The 23677-nt window shown below is 34.8% G+C and overlaps 1 protein-coding gene across 10 annotated transcripts in view; it reads right to left on the bottom strand.

Annotated features, from left to right (window-relative positions):
• Positions 1-23677, bottom strand: part of ADAMTS6 (ADAM metallopeptidase with thrombospondin type 1 motif 6) — a 333405-nt gene that overhangs the window by 160784 nt on the left and 148944 nt on the right. For 9 of the 10 annotated variants that reach the window (XR_005234665.2, XM_037982239.2, XM_037982243.2 and 6 more), the window contains exons 8-9: positions 17600-17643; positions 12902-13007 (exon numbers count right to left, since the gene is read on the bottom strand). The exons of the other annotated variant lie outside the window; for it this stretch is intronic. Coding sequence is in view for 8 of the 9 variants with exons in the window: in XM_037982239.2 (XP_037838167.2) it covers positions 12902-13007; positions 17600-17643 (150 nt within the window). In the remaining variant the exon portion in view is untranslated. The remainder of the gene's footprint in view (positions 1-12901; positions 13008-17599; positions 17644-23677) is intronic. 10 annotated transcript variants of the gene reach the window in all.

Here is a 23677-nt window from a genome sequence, read left to right as displayed (position 1 = left end):
GCTAAGGAAAGAACCAGTGAACTTGATAATAGGGTCAATAGAAACTTCCCAAACTGAAATACAGAGAGAAAAAAGAATCACACACATACACACATACATGCACACATGCACACGCACACCCCAGAATAGACCATCTAGGAATTCTGAGACAGTATCTGAAGGTGTGACTTCCATGAAATTGATATACTAGAAGGAGAAGAAAAAGAGAAGGGAGCAGAAAAGTATTTGAAGTAATAATGGCTAAGAACTTTTCAACATCAATGACAGATACCCAACTACAGATCCAGGAAGTTCAGAAATACTAAATAGGTAGATACCAAAAAATCTGGGTGTATGCATATCATATTCAAATGGCAGAAAATAAAAGACAGAGAGAAAATCTTGAAAGAATACAGTGAAAAAATACACCTTACTCATGGAGAAACAAGGATAGAAATTTCAGCTATTTCTATCAGAAACTATGTAAATTCTGTATTCAATGAAATTATCTTTCAAAGATTAAAGAGAAACATTCGAGTTTCTAAGACAAACCTAAACTAAGAGAATTCAGTTTATTGGCAGACCTGCACTCCAAGAAATATATTTTTTAAAGCTCTTCAGGAAAAAGGAAATGACATAGGTCAGGAACTTAGGTCTATATAAAGAAAGGAAGGACATCAAAAAAAGAATATCCCAATCACCCAGATTTGATCATACACCTTGTATCCTTGGATCAAAATACCACACATACCCCATAAATGCATACAACTATTATGCATCTATAAAAACTAAAAATTAAAAAAGACTAATGCTAAAATAAAACATATTTTTCTCATCCTTAATTGATATAAAAGATAACTATTTAAAGTAATAATAGTAACAATGTATTAGTTATTACAGTAAATGGATAAATAAAATGAAGGACAGCAATGTCATAAGGAACAGGAATGAAGAATTGGACATACATTCTTTAAATGAGCCTGCATTACACATGAGGCAATTTAGTGTTATTTGAAGGCAGACTTAGATTAGCTACAAATTGATATATATGTACACATTAAATATAATTTATATATAAAATTGTTATATTGCAAACTCAAGAGCAGCAACTAAAATGTTTTAAAAGAAGTATAATTGATACGCTAAGAGAAGAGATAAAATAGAATCATAAAGTGCTCCATTAAAACAAGGCAGAAAAAAGATAAAAAGAAACAAAATACAATAAATAGAAAAGTTACACACATGACAGATATTAATTCAATTATCTTGATGATCACTTTAAATATGAAAGTTTTAAATATACCAATTAAAAGCCCAAGATTGTCAGAGAGGCGAAAAATATGAGACCCAACTACATGTTGAATACCATAGAGACCTGCTATAAATATAAAGACTCAGCTAGGTTAAAAGTAAGGGATGGAAAAAGATATACCATCCTAACACAAATCTAAAGAAAACTGGGGTAGCTATATTAATGTGAGACACAGCATGCTTCAGATAAAGGAAAATTCTCATGGATAAGAATGACATTACATAACAATAAAAGCATCAATTCTCTAAGAAGAAAAAAAAGTCTTAGTGTGTATGCACCTAACAACCAAGTGTAAAAAAAAAGTGAGTCAAAAACTTACAGAACTGCAAAGTGAAATACACAAATCCACTATGATAGTTAGAAACTTTTTTTTTCTTTTTGGAGATGGACTCTTGTTTGTCGCCCAGGCTGGAGTGCAGTAGCGTGATCTCGGCTCCCACTGCGACCTCCAGCTCTCGGGTTCAAGCAATTCTCCTGCCTCAGCCTCCTGAGTAACTGGGACTACAGGCACCCACCGCCACAACCAGCTAATTTTTTTTAATTTCTTTTTTTATTTTTTTATTTTTTTAATTAATTTATTATTATTATACTTTAAGTTGTAGGGTACATGTGCATAACGTGCAGGTTTGTTACATATGTATACTTGTGCCATGTTGGTGTGCTGCACCCATCAACTCGTCATTTACATCAGGTATAACTCCCAATGCAATCCCTCCCCCCTCCCCCCTCCCCATGATAGGCACCGGTGTGTGATGTTCCCCTTCCCGAGTCCAAGTGATCTCATTGTTCAGTTCCCACCTATGAGTGAGAACATGCGGTGTTTGGTTTTCTGTTCTTGTGATAGTTTGCTAAGAATGATTTCTTAGTAGAGACGGGGTTTCACCACGTTGGCCAGGCTGGTCTCGAACTCCTGACCTCAAGTGATCTACCCGCCTTGGCCTCCCAAAGTCCTGATATTACAGGTGTGAGCCACTGCACCCGGCTGACATAAAAATCTTAAATGTGAATGCACTTAATTTAAAAACTTAAAATACATGAAGCAAAAATTGACAGAGTGAAAAGGAGAAGTAGACAAATCTAGATACGCATTTGGAGTTGTCAACACTCCTCCCCTCAGTAATTGATTAATCAACTATAAAGAAAAGGTATAACACCAAACACTTGAACAACATTATCAACAAAAGGGAACTAATTGACAACGCTAGAACACCAGGCCCAACAAGGGCAGATATACTTTTCAAGGATGCAAGATACACCCTATCTCTCACCATATACAAAAATCAAATTAAAATGGATTAAACACTTAATTAAACCTAAGACCCCAAACTATGAAATTACTACAAGAAAACATTAAGGAAAATCTCATGGTCTGGGCAAAAATTTATTGAGCAATATCCCACAGGCCAGGCAACCAAAGCAAAAATGGACAAATGGGACCACATTAAGTTAAAAAGCTTCTGCATAGCACAACAAACAATCAACAAAGAGACAACCCACAGAACGGGAGAAAATATTTTCAAACTATCCATCTGACAAAAGATTAATAACCAGAATATATAAAGAGCTCAAACAACTCTACAGGAAAAAAGTCTAATACCTGGATTTAAAAAATAGGCAAAAGATTTGAATAGACATTTCTGAAAAAGAAGATATACAAATGGCAGGCTGGGCGCGATGGCTCACGCTTGTAATGCCAGCACTTTCGGAGGTCAAGGTGGGCGGATCACGAGGTCAGGAGATCGAGACCATCCTGGCTAACACGGTGAAACCCCGTCTCCACTAAAAATACAAAAAATTAGCCAGGCGTGGTGGAGGGTGCCTGTAGTCCCAGCTACTCAGGAGGCTGAGGCAGGAGAATGGTATGAACCTGGGAGGCGGAGCTTACAGTGAGCCAAGATCGCGCCACTGCGCTCCAGCCTGGGCGACAGAGCAAGACTCTGTCTCAAAAAAAAAAGAAGATATACAAATGGCAAACAGGCATATAAAAAGGTGTTCAATATCCCTGATCATCAGAGAAATGCATATCGAAACTACAATGAGATATCATCTCACCCCAGTTAAAATGGCGTTTATTATTATGACAGTAACAAATGCTGGCAAGGATGTGAAGAAAAGGGAATCCTTATACACTGTTGGTGGGAATGTAAATTAGTACAGCTACTATGAAGAACAGTTTAGAGGTTCCTCAAAAACCTAAAAATAGAACTACCATATGATCCAGCAATCCCTCTGCTAGGTATATACCCAAAATAAAAGAAATCGTGTTATGGAAGAGATAGCTGCACTCCCATGTTTATTGCAGTACTATCCACAGTAGCCAGTTTGGAAGCAACCTAAGTGTCCATCAACAGAAGAATAAATAAAGAAAATCTGGTACATACACATAATGGAGTACTATTCAGCCATAAGAAGAATGAGATCCTGCCATTTGCAACAACGTGGATGGAACTCGAGATCATTATGTTAAGTGAAATAAGTCAGGCACAGAGAGACAAACTTTGCATGTTTTCAATTATTTGCGGGAGCTAAAACTCAAAATAACTGAACTTATGGACATAGAGAGTAGAAGGATGGCTGCCAGAGGCTGGTAAGGTAGTTGGGGAGGGTGGGGAATGGGGGTAGGTTGGTTAATGGGTACCAAAAAAATAGAATGAACAAAACCTACTACCTGATAGCACGGCAGGGTGGCTATAATGAATAATAATTTAATTGTACATTTAAAAATAACTAAAATAATTGGATTATTTGTAACACAAAGGATAAATGCTTGAGGAGTTGGATGCCAAAATTCTCCATGATGTGATTATTATGCATTGCACACCTGCATCAAAACATCTCATATATCGCATAAATATATGTATCAACTACGTAAACACAAAAATTAAAAATTAAAAATAAGAATGTGAGACACATTCACCAAGATAGAACATATGATAGACCATGAGGCTTTTTTTTTTTTTTTTTTTTTTTTTGAGACAGAGTCTCGCTCTGTCACCCAGGCTGGAGTGCAGTGGCCGGATCTCAGCTGACTGCAAGCTCCGCCTCCCGGGTTTACGCCATTCTCCTGCCTCAGCCTCCTGAGTAGCTGGGACTACAGGCGCCCGCCACCTCGCCCGGCTAGTTTTTTGTATTTTTTAGTAGAGACGGGGTTTCACCGTGTTAGCCAGGATGGTCTCGATCTCCTGACCTCGTGATCCGCCCGTCTCGGCCTCCCAAAGTGCTAGGATTACAGGCTTGAGCCACCGCGCCCGGCCTGACCATGAGGCTTTTAATCTACAAGCCACCAGGCTTGTAAATCTTTTAACACCATTTAATCTTTCAATATTAGAAAGATTAAAATAAGAGTATATTATCTAATCACAATCCAAGAAGAAATAACACACAAACAATTTTTAACTGAATGAAAATAAAAATACAGTATAATAAAATTTGTGAAATGCTGTAAAGGAGGGCCTACAAAGAAATTTATAGCTGTTAAGTGCCAATTTTATGAAAGAAGAGAGGTCCAAAATCAATTATTCAAACTTCTATCTTAAAAATGTTTTTAAATAAAGGACAAATTAAACCCAAAGTAAGAACTAGGAAGAAAATAATAAGGAGTAGACAATGAAACAGAAAATGAGCAAACAGGCCAGGTGTGGTGGCTCGGGCCTGTAATCCCAGCACTTTGGGAGGCTGACGTGGAAGGACTGCTTAAGCTCAGGGGTTGGAGACCAGCCTGGGCACCATGGTGAAACCTCACATGTACCTAATAATAATAATAATAATAATAATATATATATATATATATATATGAATACAAGGAAACAAAACTTAGGTGGGTTTGGTGGCACGAGGCTGCATTGAGCCACGATTGTGCCACTGCACTCCAGTTTGGGTGACAGAGCAAGACTCCGTCTCAAAAATGAAAAAAAAAGGAAGGAAGGAAGGAAGCAAGGAAGGAAGGAAGGAGGGAAGGAAGAGAGGGAAGGAAGGAAGGAAGGAAAGAAGGAAGGAAGGAAGAAGGAAGGAAGGAAGGAAGGAAGGAAATGAGCAAACGATAGAGAATAACAATGAAACCAAAAGGTTTTTTTGTTTGTTTTTTGAGAAGGAGTTCCACTCTCATTGCCCAGGATGGAGTGCAATGTTACAATCTCGGCTCACTGCAACCTCTGCCTCCCGGGTTCAAGTGATTCTTCTGCCTCAGCCTCCCGAGTAGCTGGGATTACAGGCATGTGCCACCACACCTGGCTTATTTTGTACTTTTAGTAGAGATGGGGTTTCTCCATGTTGGTCAGACTGGTCTCGAACTCCCAACCTCAGGTGATCCACCCACCTCAGTCTCCAAAAGTGCAGGGATTACAGGTGTAAGCCATTGCGCCTGGCCACCAAAAGATGTTTTTTAAAAAGAGAACAATAAAATCAATAAACCTATAGGTAGACTGATCAAGAAAAAGGGGAGAAAACACAAATTGTACATATCAGGAATAAATGAGGGAATATACTTACAGGCATTAAAAAACAGTAAAAGCATATCACAAATGTTAATTTGGCAATTCAGCTGAAATTGAGTAATACTGGAAAGACATAATTACAAAATAAGGACTCAGAAGATCTAGAAAATGTTATCCTATATCTAACAAGGAAATGAAATTTTTAATTAAAAATCTTCCCACAATGAAAATTCTAAGCTCTGATGACATCATTGATGAATTCTAAAAGCATTTAAAGAAAAAATAACATTAAATATACAAACTATTCCAAAAAATAGAAAACTTAAACCATTTTATTTTATTCTCTCTCTCTCTCTCTTTTTTTACTTTTATTTTAAGTTCTGGGGTGCAAGTGCAGGTTTGTTACATAGGTAAATTTGTGTCATGGGGGTCTATTGTATAGGTTATTTCCCTGACTAATACATCCAGGTAATAAGCCTAGTACACATTAGTTGTCTTCCCACCCTCTACCCTCCAAAAGGCCCCAGTGTCTGTTGTCCCCCTTTATATGTCCATGTGTTCTCATAATTTAGCTCCCACTTATAAATGAGAACATGCAGTATTTGGTTTTCTGTTCCTATGTTAATTTGCTGAGAATAATGGCCTCCACGTCCATCCAAGTCCCTGCAAAGGACATGAACTCATTCTTTTTTATGGCTGCATAGTATTCCATGGTGTACATGTACCACATTTTCTTTATCCAGTCTGTTCTTGATGGCCATTTAGGTTGACTTCATGTCTTTGCTATTGTGCATAGGGTTGCAATGAACATACATGTGCATTTGTCTTTGAAATGGAGTGATTTATATTCCTTTGGGTATATACCTAGTAATGGGAACGCTGGGTTGAATGGTATTTCTGTCTTTAGATCTTTGAGGAATCACCACACTGTCTTACACAATGGTCGAACTAATTTACACTCTCACCAACAGTACATAAGCATTCCTTTTTCTCCACAACTTCACCAGCATCTGTTAATTTTGACTTTTTAACAACAGCCATTCTGACTGGTTTGAGATGGTATCTCATTGTGGTTTTGATTTGGATTTCTCTAATTATCAGTGATGTTGAGCTTTTTTTTTCATATATGTATGTATGTATGCCTTGTTTGAAGTGTGTGTTCATGTCCTTTGCCCACTTTTTAATGGTTTTTTTCTTGTAAATTTGTTTAAGTTCCTTATATATGCTGTATATTAGAGTTTTGTCAGATGCATAGTCTGAAAAAATTTTCTTCCATTCTGTACACAGTCTGTTTGCTCTGTTGGTAGTTTCTTTTGCTGTACAGAAGTTCTTTAGTTTAATTAAATCCCATTAGTCCCATTAGCTTTTTTTTTTTTTTGTAGAGATCTTTCACCTCCCTTGTTAGCTGTATTCCTAGGTATTTTATTCATTTTGGGGCAATTGTGAATGAAAGTTCATTCCTGATTTGGCTCTTGGCTTAACTATTGTTGGTCTATAGGAATGCTAGTGATTTTTACACACTGATTTTGTATCCTGAGTTTGCTGAAGTTGTTTATCAGCTTAAGAAATGTTTGGGCTGAGATGATGGGGTTTTCTAGATATAGGATCATATCATCTGCAAACAGGGAGTAGTTTGACTTCCTCTCTTCCTATTCGAATGCCCTTTCTTTCTCTTGCCTGATTGCCCTGGCCAGAACTTCCAATACTATGCTGAGCCCAAGTGGTGAGAGAGGGCACCTATGTCTTATGCCAGTTTTCACGGGGAATGCTTCTAGCTTTAGCCCATTCAGTATAACGTTGGCTGTGACTAAACCCATTTTATAAGACAAACTTTATTCTGATACCAAAACTAGACAAAGGCATTAAAATAAAACTACAAACCAACCAACTTTTTAAAGCAAATTGTGCTGAAGTTACTGGATATTCATATGGAAAAAAGATGAACCTCAACCTGTACCTCCTACTATACATAAAAATTAACTCAAAATGGATTATAGATCTAAATATAAAAGCTAGAAGTATAAATCTTCTACAGGAAAATATCCTCACAATCTTGAAATACACAAAGCTTTCTTAGGACACAAAAAGCACAAACCACAGAAGAAAAATTTTAAGTTAGACTTCATCAAAATCTTAAATTTCTGCTTTTCATAAGGGACACAATTTAAAAAGTAAACAGGAAGCAACAGATGAGGAGAAAATGATGATATACACACAAATATAAACTATACATGTTTTATGTTATATATTATGGATGAATATATGTTATATGTTATATATATTATATATTTTGGATAAAAGTCTTCATCCTATTTATGTGTGTATATGTATACACATAATACACATATAAATAGGATGAAGACTTTTATCCATAATACAGCTCAATAAGAAGAAAACGACCCATTTTTTTAAAGTGGGAAAAGGATTTGAACAGACAGTTCAAAGATATATGAGTGATGTATATGAAGCACATGAAAATTGGTCACCATCACTAACATCATTAAACTAACACCATGCTACCAACAGTATCACCCAAAAGAAATGAAAGCTTACATCAGTACAAATAGTTATGAAGAGATCTGTATAATAATTCTATTCATAATAGCACAAAACTAAAAACAACCAGAAAAGTGATACGTGATATGGATTACTATTCAGAAAAAAAGTGAACTACTGATATATGCAACAACATGGATGGCTCTCCTAAAACCTTATGCTCAGGGGAAAAACCTAGACACAAAAGAGTACCCATTGAGTAATTCCACTTATATGAAACTATAGAAAAGCGAGCCTAATCTATAGTGATAAAAAGGAGATCCATGGTTGTCTGGGGATGAAGGAGTGGGGAAGAGGGTAGAAATTAACTGTAAAGGGGACTTTTTCAGATAATAGAAATGTTCATATCTTGACTGTGGTGGTGGGACATGGTTATACAACTTTGCCAAAGCTCAATGAATCATAAACAGAATGGGTGCATTTTTAATGTATGTAAATTATACCTAAATAATGTTTTAAAATGTACTTATGGGAAAGCAAACTATTCTAGAAAATATTTCCTAATTCATTTTATAAAACTAACATTAAAACTCATCTCCTAACTAATCTACAGGGAGAATTCCTATGGTTAAGACAAAATACTGATATTTACTTCCTAAAGCAAGACCAATATATCCCTACAGCTTTCAATACAGGTTTCTTTTTCTTTTTCCTTTCTTTTTTTTTTTTTTTTAACAGGGTCTTGGCCTGTCACCCAGAATGGAGTGTGGTGGCATGATCATGATCACGGTTCACTTCAGCCTTGATCTTCTGGGCTCATCTATCCTCCCACCTCAGCCTCTCGAGTAGCTGGGACTACAGGTGCATGCCACCACACCTGGCTGATTTTTGTATTTTTTGTAGGGACAGGGTTTGGCCATGTTGCCCAGGCTGGTCTCCAATTCCTGGGTTCAAGCAATCCTCCACCTTGGCCTCTCAAAGTGCTGGGATTACAGGCATGAGCCACAGTGTCTGACTACAAATTGTAATACTTTAAAAATTCTCTCAATATTAAAGTTCACTCAGTCATGATTAAGAAATGAGTTAAGCCACACCTGAACAACGCATGATCTTAGAACTCATTTTGTGGAAAAAATCAGACATATACAATAGTAGAAACTGTGGCATAATGAACTTCCATAAACACATCATCAAGATAATAAAATTCAAGATGTTGCTATTCTTGTTTTCTCTTTCTTTTTTTCCTTTCTTTTAAAAGAAATCCTGGACACCATGTCACTTCAGTCTCACATACTTCAGTATGCATTCATAACCAAAAAATGAGTATTTTTAAGATCCCTTATTAAGATTATTTGTTTTTGTACAGTTTAGATATACTAGATAGCTTTCTCAATATACCAGATGTCTGGCTGCATTCTTGCCACCCCTCTTTGACAGCATAATCTTTTCAACTTATAAAATTCATGGCAACTACATAATTAATTTTTTAAATCTTTCAAAGAACATTCTTTCCTATAAGATTTCATTAAGTGCCTTTGGCTTATAGCCTATATTAAACCTAGACATGTCATTTAAATATAGTAAAAAAAACCACAATTTTTCATTTGACAACGAAACTAATTTCTTGTTTTCACAAAAGGATGGAGAGGATGGAGAGAAATAAAAGTGGTCACTAAGGCTTAGCCAAAGAAAATGTTATCTCATAGCTATTTTAAATAGATATTATATCCCTGCACAAGTATACACTGTGTGCAAAACCATATTCTACACAATTTAAAGAAAGGGAGAAAATATTCACACAGTCTAGTTACTCAGTAGGGGGCTCTTCTCAGTAATTTATGGTCAAATATTATTCACTGTAATGAATCTGCCGATATCATCACATCACTTAACATCCATTCTCGTAAAGGATACGAGTCACAAAAAATCAGTATACTTCATCTGAAAATATATTTGATACATTTACTATGGCTACTGCTTTGGTTCAGGAAAAATAGAGATCACTGTATTTTAATGATGACATAAATTGTGCCAGAGTTGACCTGCTAAGTTCCTGAAGGCTAAACCCTAAGATCTTAAAAGCAAGTAAAGGGATCTTCACATATGAAACAGATTTTCCCTAACTGACCCAATAATAATTTGACATATTAATTGAAAAAAATAGTATGTTGATATAGTTTGGATGTTTGTTCCCTCTAAATCTCATATTGAAATGTGATCCCAAATACTGGAGGTGGGGCCTGGTGGGAGGTATTTGGGTCATGGGGGCAGATCCCTCATAATTGGCTTGGTGCCTTCCTGGGGGGAATGAATGAATTCTTGCTCTATGAGTTCACATGACAGCTGGTTGTTTAAAAGAGCACAGCATCTCCCTTGCTGCCTCTCTTGCCATGTGGTGCACTGGCTCCTGCTTTGCCTTCCACCATGAGTGGATGCTTCCTGAGTCCCTCACTAGAAGTAGATGCTGGCATTATGCTTCTCATACAGCCTGCAGAACTGTGAGTCAAATAAACTGCTTTTTAAAATGAGTTATTCAGGCTTAGGTATTCCTTTAGAGCAACACAAAACAGACAATATATGCTAAACACATCTGCCCAGTTGTCTGGGGAAGGGGGACAGTAACATGGTGATAAACTGGACATGGGGAAAAAGCTATTTTTTTTTTTTTTTGTCTGTCAAACAACATTTTTAAATGGAAGCATTTTTCTGGCTCTCAATCCAAGGATTTTGTGGATTTTTTTCCCCATTTTTAACACTCATACTTTTAAACAAGCGTTAACTATGAAACAAAGTTACTCCAAGATACATAAAACTTCAGAGGTATATTCTATTTCTGTTTCACAGTTTTTCTACATAAGGTACAATCCATTCATTGTAGGAAGAATTGAAAGGATTTATCTATAAGGCCAAAAACAACAACAACAAAATCTAGGAAGACTGGGAAGTTGCCCAATCAGAATCTTTATAAAAGATACAAAGAAAGATAAACCCTCACCTCAACTATTTAAGTATGTACATACAAGAAAGGAACGTGAAATGTGTGTGTTGACATTGACTAACTTGTGACTACATAAGATAATAGTGTTTTCACATACACAAGTGTTCACCCACTGTATGTTACTTTTCCTAACCATCCAATTTAACTGAATCTAACAGAACCTATTAAATTCAGTTTGATTGCATAGGAGTATGACAGTCATTAATTAGCCAGATTTTTAAGTGAATTAAAGATAAACTGCTTGGTTAAGAGGGCTTTTTCCTTTTATTCACCTGATGTTTATTACAATGGAAAGTAGAACATCAATATTTTTCAGTCTTCATTAAGAGTATAATATTGACTTTTCCTGTGTCTGAATCAAGCCAGGTTTGAAACTTGCTGTTTATTTAAATTTACACCTAAATCAATATCAATTTGATAAAATTTGATTGCAATTTTGAAATAATACAGCCAACTGACCCAATTTTACTCTCCAACAACAACAAAAAAAGCTGAACTACAGATTTACCTCAGGAATTACCTGTGAGGCAATTATATAATAAACATTGATTTTTTTTTTAAGAATTTTAAAAAGTTTAATGGAAGAATTGGCATTTTAGATGGGTCTTGAATGTTGGTTAAAAACATTGATTTTTATTTGTTCTTTTTCCCCTAGCTATGTCACCACCAAAAAAGTAAATTATAAAACTTAAATTATAAATATGTCAGGAGTTCTTGCAAGTAAGCTGCTTGTTTTAGCTAAAAATGCTGGACTAACATTTTAAAGTTTTCTCTCATTTTTTTAAGCAGATATAATTAGTCATTTGCTAAATGTTAACTGTTTCTGTTTTAGAAGAGCTTCCCTGCTTAAAAAAAAAATCCTGTTAGTAAATTGGAAGCTCCTTTGTTTAGTTTTTACCTTTATAAGAGCATCAGAATCAGCTTAGAAATTGACTAATTGAGGCAAGTCATCTTTCAGTCAAATTTCAACACAAATGTTGAAATTTTTTAAAAAAGTATTATCAAGCTTCTCTCCTTCCACATGAACAGGCTTTCATATTACTACTGCCTGTTGTTTAAAATTTTTAAATGGTATTTTTTGCCATGGGTCGGAGGCAGGGTGCATAAGATAGTTTTTCGTTTGGCACAGGTTCACTTAAAACAAACATTAAAACCTTCAGGTTCTCCTAGGAAGAAAGGAGGATGGTATCGTGTACTTCTTGCAGTTTTTTTTTTCAATGACATACAAACGCACCTGAAAATACAAGTTACATAGCAATGTCTGCACAAACTTTACGCCTGGAAAAGGGATGCTGACAGCTCTATGAAGAGTGAAAACTAAAACTACATTTTATGGTAGTGGTGTCAATGATTTAAAAATATATATGCATTGTCACTTGAGGAAAAGAAAGGTCATTTAAACAACTGGACTTTATAAGGAAACAGGTATTGAGGAGACTGAACAAAAACATAAACGTGGTGCATTCACCACTGAGGACACTACTCATTGAATAACAAAGATGATCTAACAAGTCTCCAGTTCTTAAGATGATTTATCCCAATACCCAAAATAATAACATCCTCTATTGGAATCAGACAAAAAGGCAGTAAAATAAGGTTCAGCACAGCCTTTCCACACAGTAGTTACAAGTTGCTCAAGAGCGGAGTTCTAAAATTTATTTTGATTTTCTTAAACTCACTCACTTGTGACCAATCTCATGTGCAATGGTAAAAGCTGAACCCAGGCCAATGTCTTCATTAATGCTGCAGCTCCTTTCAGGCTCACACATTCCAGCCACAGAGGCCAAGCCTGAATAAACAGAAAGAGACACAAAGGGTCAAGCCAAGGTGTTTCAGTCTTTAAAAGCCCATACTTATAAATGCCTGGATTCTTTTTAATAACCTCCATGCACAGAAGGAGCCGTTGGCAAAAGGTTAACTTTCTAGTCATTTGCAAAATCACTGGGGGGAATTTCACTTTGCCGGCTAGACATTAATATTTTTTGAACTGCAGTCAGTGCTGGAAAATGTCTAGACTAGGGGTTAGATTTATAAATTTTACTTCTGGTAACTTGGGACCACCTAGTAACTTGAGCCAGAAGAGGGAATTCAAGAAAGCATTTCTATTTTAACATTCTTCAGGCTGTAGAAAGCAAAATATATCCACATTATTTTTCTAAAGAGATCTGTTTAAGTTTAGTGGGTTCATAAAAATATACAAGTAACTTTCTAGTTACCAAAAAAAGGGGGAATCCCAAATGATTTTTTAAGTGATATTTTTATTAAAAATAAAATGAATGATTCAAAAGATGGAAAGGAGAACCATTAAAGATGGGAGGTTTTTGCATATTTTTTTTAATCGTCTCAAATTAATCCTGACAGTGATGCAACAATTTCTTTTAGTATATTAATGGGAGGAAAGTCATTCACACATTCAGTGTCACTTTTCCTCTCTCCTATTCCCTACTTCAATGCATTAGAGTTTTACTAATAAAGCAAATACTATGGTGTTAATTCGCTGATTCCAGTGAAATGTTATGTTACTCAAGGTATTCTCCCCTTGGGGATTTTAGTATGTAAAAGTTTTAATATTTACTTTCAAATGAATATCATGCTGTGTGAAATACTACAGAACTTTAACACAGTGCTCAAAAAAAGAATTTTTGTGCAAAAGCAGAAATGTCATCTCTTATAAGGAAACAGATGCCAAATCATACTTCATGCATATAGAAACAAAAAGTTATTTCAAAGAAGTTGAAGGAGAAGTAGGAAAAACATTTTTTGTGGTCAGTAGTCTACTATCGTCACCCAAACATTAATAATTACTTTCCCACCAAAAGTGATTTCAATTCAATTCAATGAATATTTATTGAATGCAATAATCAATGTTCTGTGCTAGGTATAATTTCCCAGCTGTACTAATTAGAAACAATATAATCCATAATTTTACTGACAAGAAAGCTCTAGAAGTTGTGTTTGTCTGTATTTTCTAATATATGTATCAACAGCTACATTGGAACAGAGATGAGATTAATGCTGGATTTGCTAATAGATTGTTTGCCTTTCCTACTGTTTTATGTGAGACAGGCAGGAGTTGGGGAGGAGGTGATTTCTGCCTCACAGAGTTATAAATACTGGTGATACCCCTGGGCTGCCCTTCCATTCATTAAAGGTATTGGGACCTAAAACAGAGAATGTAAAAAGTGGAGCAGGATAACTTATTTGTTTTGTTTCATTTAATTTTTGGTTAATATTTAATATTTGTTTAAATATTCAAAATATTTTAATGAATGTCATTTCTAATCTCCACTGAGAGAAAGAGAGAGACACACATAGTGAATTTTACTTTTATTTTGAGAAAAATAAAATGAGAAGTAGAATAGGAAAGTACCCGAAATCTTTTAAAAAATTGCATTATATTATCTGGCTTTAAGTTATTTGGTTCAATATGGCCTATTATATGGAAAGAACAAAGCCACTCTGAATACTGTTTCTGTTTTGAGCTTTATGAAATGTACGTTTTTTCAAAAGAAAAGCAGAATTACTAAGAATAATTATTGTTAAATTAAAGTTTCTTACATTTCCCAAAATCTATTATTCCATGGGTTAGCTTTTGGGTTTTGTTGTTGTTGCGTCGTTTTTTCGTATGTGCCATGTGGCTGTATTTTCGATTGAGAATTTTCAGTGACTCCTCAAGGTGTATTTACAAGCACAGGTTTACTTCTGCCATCTTATATAAAATTGTTGTCTCCGCTAAAACAACAACTTCAGAAAGAATATACTTGGAAAATTCCTACTCATTGAAATATAAAGCTAAATCTCAACTAAAATGGAAGCATTTTAAATGCTAATGTATTTTCACAACCCCCCACAATGTTCTGTATACCTATAAAATTGAGACTGTCAAAATTCTTATGTGTGATTGTATCAATGGCGATTTGATTACTATTTGGATCATTTAGGTTTCCTCAGCTTGATGGCCACAGTTTGTACCCTTAAGCCTTACTTAGCCATGTTACAATTGGTCATCAGAATTATTAAGCAAGATACTATTGAAAAATCAGTATAAAAGCCAATATGAAAGTGACTAGAATACAAGTCAAAAAGTAATCTGCTCAATTCTCTACTGATAATACATTTTCCATTTTCCATAGATGAAGTTAAAACGTGTGTGTGTAATATATATAAACATAATATATATATACAGCTCATTCCATTTTCACAAGAAGTAGTATAAAAACAATATACAAGTTTATAATTTGAAAAATAACTTATATTGAGCTTGAAAAGTGCATTGATACATACCTATTAATGTACTGATTCTATAAATTAATAAACTATCAAAGTTAGAACACATTATTTTCATAAAAATAAAATAAGAAGTAGAATAGGAAAACACCTCAAATCTTTGCCAATAATGACAAAGTACTAGGCAGTACCAAAATACTTTATATCTCAAAATAAAAGTAAAAATCACTGTGTGTGTGTCTTACTAATGTCATTAGGTTGGTGCGAAGTAAATTGCACCAATCTAATACAACGAAGAGCATATCTCGATGTAAATAATCTACCTTCAAAAAGCAGAATATATATATATAGGGAGAGTAAGGGTATATATATATAGGGAGAGTGAGGTTATATATATAGATATACATATAGTGAGGTGTATATATAGATATACATACAGTGAGGGTATATATATAGATAATATCTATAGAGAGAGAGAGAGATATACATAGGGAGAGTGAGGGTATATATATAGAGAATGTGTGTGTATATGTATAAATGTGTATATGTGTGTATATGCACATTTCTTCAAATATAGATATACTAGAAAAATACTAGCTCTGGCTGATATGTGCACCTGATTTGAGGTCTACTGTCTATTATATCTAAAGTTTAAAAGTATAGGCAATTTCTACATTAAATAATACCAGTTCATTTTTATACTACCTCTTTACTAAATATATCTACATTTTTTCCTTAAATGACTTTAACAATGTCCATGTAGCATAAGGGCAGATATTACTCCTACATCATAGATAAGAAAATTGAGGAACAAAGAGCTTAAATACACTGTAAAAGTTAATGTACTGAAACTGTCAAAGCCAGTTGTTAGTTCCCAGTTCAGAGTCCCCTCTGTTGGATTATGTTGGTCTTGTTAGCTTAAAACACTACAAAGTAAATCTTTTTGATGTGAGCTCGCTCAGCAAAGAGAGCTCTGTCTCCATTATGCTTTTTAACTAGCAAGCTTCTCCATAGTTAATACTCAGCACTGGCTATTTGGGATTTCTTCCTCAGCCATAAATCCTGAGGGAAATGGGTAGGAGAAGCCTGGGAAGTTGGGTAAAATTATCAAGAGAAATTTTAGTTTCTGAAGAGATATTTCACTGAACTTCCCAGGAAGTTGGGTTACACTTTTCCTCCTACATCTACTTTAATTTGATCTTCCCAAAATGCTTATGAGGTGCATAGGAATCAATTTCATAACTATTCTTTTACAATTAAGAAAACTGAGACTTGTCATAGAGAAACTAGAGAATTCATCTTCAGTTGTTTACCTTCTGAGTCTGTAAAAAGTCTCTATGACCTTAAAAAATTTATCAGAGAAAAAGAGCTTCTGTCCTTTAAAATAACTCTAGTTGCTTAATATGTTAGACTACTGGAGAGCCACCTTTTTTGCCCATTTGTATTTGCAGTTAACTATGAAATTATGCTCTGTAACAACGTGTAATTTTTAAAATTCTAGAATACTACAGAAATGCTTTTAAAAAGACAAATGACCCTTTGGGAGCACAAGAAAGATAATCCTCTCCCCCTTCTTCACCTGTGGCTATAATATTTTATAAGATTATTTTTTGTTGTTGTTGTTTGGGTAGTATAAAATTTCCAATACTATCTTAACTTATGGGGCTATACTCTTTCCACAAAATTGTACCAAAAGAAGTATTGTTCTTGGTGCCTCCTCATTAAGTATCCTTAGTTCTTTTTTTTTTTTTCCTTTCCTTTTCTAGCCTGAAATTTCAAGATGTTGACTGCTTTCATTTGCTCTCACAATCTTGGTATTTTTAGAAAATACATTACAGAGATGGATTATATGAACATGAGTGATAACCTCAATTTATAATTCTTTAATGATTTTGAATCATATACTAAGTTAATTTTAATAATCATTCCAGTTGTCAAAAAAGCCAATGAAATTTATATAATATTTATGATAGTAATAAATATTTGTTTCCTAGTAAATGACATATCTGCAAAGGCTGGGTGTAACAGATTTTAGGGATTTCAGATGCACAGAAAGGAAAATGGGCAAATTAATAATAAAGATTAAAGTCGTTGGTCCAGAAAGACAATCTGAACCATTCTATCTTTATTAAAATTAAAAAAAAAAAAACTTACCCAGTGTTCCACAAGGCTTATTTTTATAAGTGCAGATATCATATCTATGGAGAAAAAAGAGATGAAATTTGTACTCTGATCAAATTTGTAAAATATTTTTCTATAGTCATCATACTTCTCTCCTGAAGTTGCCAGATGACAATTAATGCAATTATGAGCAATCAACTGGAGTGTCGGCATTTTCAGCACTCTACAGTGCTGAGGAACACCACAGGCAGCACTACACTCACAGCCTCTGGCTGCAAGCCAATAGAACACCCGCCAGTAAGAAAGAAAGGTTAAAGCGGATTTTTGTAATTGCAAGTTCCATAAAACCATCTACCATACTGTTTTGAAGCTAGAGTGGGTTGTCTGCAGATTGCTGCTACTTCTGCAAAGCGCAAATAGGTAGCTTCTTATTTCCAATCTCCTTTGAACCTATGGGAATAGGGTTTTGTTACAGACACAGACTGTATTTTATACTTCTGAGCTATAGGCACTATTTGGAGTTGCTTTAACACAGGTTCTTGTTAAAGAAGAAAAAATCATGTAATACAACAGTGGGAATAAAATTGATATTACATATTTCTCCAAATTGTATACCAGCAAATTAGCATGGCTAAAATACAAATATTTTTAGATGATTTTACAAAAGGCTAAATGAATCTCTCAATAGAAAGCTTCCCTAATGTTGGTCAGATTTATTCTATACCATGCTGCATTATAACTCAATACAAAAGATTGAGTCCATAATGTTGCATATTTTTAAAATATTACATTTAGAATCCTGTCAATCTTGATATAAACATTTATTTTAAGCATTTTTGGTATATTCTTGTAAACATTTTTAAAACCAAAAGTATTTAAAGTTTCTAAAGTGAGAGTAAAAAATAAATGTAAAAGGCTAAAAATTTTTATTTGCTTTTGTTTTATGCTGGAAGCGGAAAGCTTTTCAGTTAAAAAGTAAAGTTTCACAAACTACAGGGAAATCCAAGTTGTAAAAGTTCTCTATTGTATATAACGATTAGTCAATATTAGTAGGGTAGAGGGTTAGTAAATAATCCCATTTTTACTTATCAGTCACCAGACCAAAATGTATTTTCATGAAACAAATATTATAACCAGCCATATCACTGGGTTGTTGAACTCATTAAAATTTCTGGAGATACCCTGTGTCTATCTTTAGAATTTCAAACTCTTCATCCTGCTCATTTTACATTTGTGCAAAGGGATTTTCTTTTCCTCTTGCATAAAATTCTCTTCTGACCATTCACACGTTCGTCCTCTCTGTTTCTTCTTTTGCAATTGGCAAGCCATGGGACTGCAATGCTTGGAACACCCTTGAATGTAAGATATAGAGAGGGTACTACTGTACTCACCAAAGCACCATAAAGTATATTCTTGGTGTCACAGTCAATTTATCTTGCGATCATAGTATGTTATGCCTATTGTTACATAGCCACAACCCTTTCTAGCTGTCTTCAAGAAAACGTAAAGGAAGACTTTTCATGGTAATGCAGATACAGATGTTTCAATAGAATCTATTTCTAAACCTCCAAGTTCTACAGTGCCCTTCCTAAAACTGGTCTACCCGTTTGCTGAACACTTATCACATGCCCAGGTATAGTGCCATATACTGGGAATAGAAAGATAAATAAGTTACTTTTGGTCTATTTTGGAAAACAAAAGACAAGTGATAAATTACAGAGAAATCTGGAAAAAAGATTAAATAAAATAAAAGTAAAAATAGTTAGATTTACACTATGCAACCAGTATTTGTTAATGACTATCATGATGATTACTGCCATAACCTACTTAAATACAAAATATAGAAATACAGACAAAACAGTGAATACACATAGAAAACTAGGAAACAGCTTCATATAGGACATGCATCTGAAACAGGTCTTAAAGTGTAAAAGCATTCCAAGTAGAGAATAGAGTATTCAAAGGAACAAAGTCTAGAAAGAGTATTGCATACTGAAGAACTATGAGAATTTCAGAGAGGCTGAAATATTGAATGTTAAACCAGATTTGTTTTTCTTATAGACAAAAGCAACTTAGAAAATAGTTTGTATAGTAGAAAAGAATTTTTTCAAAGTATGACTATTACACAGATTGCTTATATATACATATAAATCTGGAAGGATAACAGTGGGTATCTAAGGGAGAGGTGAGAGAGTATGGAGAATATACATACATATATACATTTCTGTACAACCAACTTTAATCAGAAAGTCTTTCAGCTAGGCCTGTCTCTGATGATAAACAAAAGAGAAACTTGATAATTAGTCAATGAATGTCTAATGAATGTTAAAAATGTGTTTTTCATTGCACTGAAGGAAAAAATTAGTGGTGTTCTAGATATGTAGATTGGCCAAAATATTTCAGAAACATTGCCCCACTTTGCATGAACCCATACAAAAACCCAGCGAGCATTGCAGGATGTACACTTAGGTAACACATCTGAGATTTGTCCTGTATGTTCACTCAATGGTTTGGAGTATTAGGGTACCTGATGACAAATATAAGGGTAACAAATTCTGTCCGCCAAATATTTTCATATACATATTGAGTGCACTCTTCATGCAAAGTATTGTCAGAGCACCTAAATAACAGAGTTGGAAAGTCGTCAAGCTTATAAAATAAGGAATATGAAATATTTGTGCCTTCTTGCTTATTTTACGAATATTTATATTTATAATGGAATTTTATCTAAAACTTCCCTTCATTATAACTGATAACCTTTATCCACCAAATCCTAAGGTTTTGCCTGAACATAGCTTAGGACAGTTTGCAACAATAAAAATTCCAGATTGATAAATAGAAGACATGACAAGGTAATAAAAAAAAATTTATATGTGGCTTTATCTACCATGATACCTACTTCTAATAGATTTATCTTCTTTAGGCCATTCCTATAATTGCCTTTCCTTAATGTGTACCATGGAATAGTAGAAACAGACTGTGGGCAGAAAAAGACTTCAGTCATGGATTTAAAAATTACACCATCTTATCCATGAATTATATAACATAGAATCAAGTTGTATTTATATTATAAATTGGGAATAATAAATCTGAAACATTAAAGTTTCTACTGAAGGTAATCTTATTCAACTATATTGAATTTCTATTCAAATACAGAATTGATAAATACAAATATTTTTTCACACTTTGTGTATACTTGCTCAATATCGTGTTACCTACACGTAACAAAATGTTCAGCAGAAGTGCAAGGTAATCATTTGAGACATTTTTTTAAAACTCAAAATTACTTTTAGTCTATTATTTACATATTTTATAAACTTACTATTATCTCATATTTTACCTTTTTCAATTTCTTTTTTGTGGGATATTTCTTATTCTATTCATTCTCTTATCCCTATTTTCCTTCTTCATGTATAAATTCCTGATTCCTTTCCCACAAACTATTTTCTATGCTGTCAGCCCCATATTGCTTACAAATGTAAAAAATCTTGAGAAATCATTTAATTCAAGCTGTACTACACTTAAGTCATTGTCTCTTAAAGTAGGCCAAATATGAGCCAGCTTATTTCAGTTCCTCGATATAACTCTCAGTTGTCTCCATCTTATCTTTAAATAGCATTTTTAAATTTTATGCCATAATAATAATCTTCACTAACTTCCACCCTCTTTCTTTCTTTTACCTTTCTCATTTTTACTTTGCATCACATTCACTCTACATCCCATCAACTCTCTGCCATACTGTAGGTTTGCCTTATTTTCCTCCAGATCTGAACCACTTCAGAAAAATTACAAAGAAAATGCAAGGAGTCTGGCTTTATCCCAAATATATAATTGGTATACTTTTAGGACTTTTATTGCAGCAGTACAAATTGAAAAAGAGAAGACTGAGGAAAAGGAATTCTGATTGCTTACTCTCAACACCCTTTACAAAAATCAGTCACTACTATATCCTTACCAACCCACAGGTGGCAGGAGCCCCCAAACTTGGGCCTGTGATCCTGTCTTCAGACTAGGCTAAGAAGTACACTGGAATGCTAAGAAGTAAAAGAAAAGCTGAAATAAAATTGGAAAATGTCCATTATTCTGAATTAGGATAGAAAAATAGCACCTTATCCCTATGGCACTTTTTTGGTTTTCTTTTCGTGAAAGTGTAATAAAGGCTTCAGGTCAGATGAAAAAGAATTAAGAAAGATGGTCATAGGGAATCTACATAAAGCCCAGTACTTTAGGGAAATTAGGGTTCCACTTTTGAGTAAGCAGATGAATGCATATGTTGCCATTCTTTTATCCTAAATTCATAATGAGGTTGGACAATTGAGCAAGATCAAAACTAGAGAATTTGGTTGAGACTGTAACATTGGATACTTTTCGGGTATGGATACTTTCAACTCTTTAATTTTCTGGTAACTTTTGCCTAGGCATGACTATCAGAGAAACTGACCAAAACACATGATTAAGTTGCATTTTAAGATCTCCAAAATATAGCATTACCTTCCACCACCAGCAGACATGCTTCCAGGGCAGCCAAGCAGCCCTTTGCCTGAATCCTGAGCCTAAAAAGCAGCCCCATGGACTGCCCCTGAAAGACACGCCCTCCCAGCCAGCCAAGCAGCTGTGTACCTGGGCCCAGAGCCAGGACTACAGCCCCATGGGCCACCTGCAGCAGACACCCACCCAGGCCAGCCAAGAAGTCATGTGACCACATCCCAGGCCTAAGAAACAGCCATGTGGGCCACCCCTGGCAAACATACCCCTAAGCTAACCAAGGAGCTATGCAGCTGTGTCCTACGCAAGATAAACAGCCTGTAGTCTGCCCCCAGCAGACATGCCACCAGGCCAGCTGAACATCCTTATGCCTGCGTCACAGGCCTGAGAAATAGCCCTGTGGGCCAACCCTGGCAGACACATCCCCATGCCAGCCAAGCAGCTGTGCACTCATGTCCTGGACCTGAGAAATAGCCCTCCAAGCCACTATTGGCAGGCACACCCCCAGGCTGTCTAAGTAACTGCATGCCTGTGTTTCCAATCAGAGTAATAGCACGATGGCCCTAAACCTAGTGAGTCAGACCACAAGCTAGCCAACCCACATTGTGAACACATTTCTGACCTGAGAAATAGCCCAGCAAGCCCACCCCTGGCAAAGCTATGCCACCATCAAAGCAAATTCTCTCAGCCTAGGTCACTGAGAAATTCACAAATACCACTAATGTGAATTACAGCTGAAGAAACTACACACAGACAATACTACTGTGTCTATCTAGAACCAAGGCCAACAGACCCTACCAAACTGACACCCCAAGATCTACTTATATGGATTAATCTTTCCCTATGAAACCTACTCCATAAAATTAGAAGAGGTAACTTTTCTACCAGTTGTGCAGAAATAAATATGGGAACATGTCAATCATAAAAAAAGGGAAAAAAAGGTAACCCACAAAGAAAAACAATAATTCTTCAGTAACAGAAACCAAATCATAAGGAAATATATGACATGCCAGAAAAAGAATTCAAAAAAATAATCTTAAGGAAAGTGAGATATAATATAGACAATTTAATGAAATCAGAACAATTAATGATTTGAATGAGAAGTTCAATAGAGATAAATATCAAATAAAAAATAGAAGAAAAGAGAAATACTAGAACAGAAGAATTAAATGAAGGAAATAAATACAATCAAGAGTTCAGCAACAGACTAGATCAAGCAGAAGAAAGATCTTCCAAACAAAAAGACAGGTATTTTGAAATAACACAGGCAGAAAAAGTAAAGAAAGAAAAAAGAATAAAAAAGAATGAAGAAAGCCTATAGAATTTATGAAACACCAATAAGTTAACAAAAGTTTGTATTATGAGCTTTCAGAAGGAGAAAAGAAGGAAAAAAGTGAGGAAACCATATTTTATGAAAGGAATAACAGAAAACTCCCAAAGACTTGGGAAAGAGATGGACTTCCAAAGTCTTAGGAGAGAGTGCAGAAAGCTCGAATAATTGTAAATGGATTTACTACAAACAAGTCTTTTCCAAGGCACATATAGTCAAATTGTCAAAGTCAAAGCAAAGAATTTTAAAAGCAACAAGAGAAAAGTGTCAAGTCATATATAAACAAATCACCATTA

This window comes from Chlorocebus sabaeus, chromosome 4, assembly GCF_047675955.1.
Source record: "Chlorocebus sabaeus isolate Y175 chromosome 4, mChlSab1.0.hap1, whole genome shotgun sequence".
Classification (NCBI taxonomy): Eukaryota; Metazoa; Chordata; class Mammalia; order Primates; family Cercopithecidae; genus Chlorocebus; species Chlorocebus sabaeus.
The sequence above is the reverse complement of the archived record's forward strand: the minus strand, read 5'-3'. Positions and strand labels throughout refer to the sequence as shown.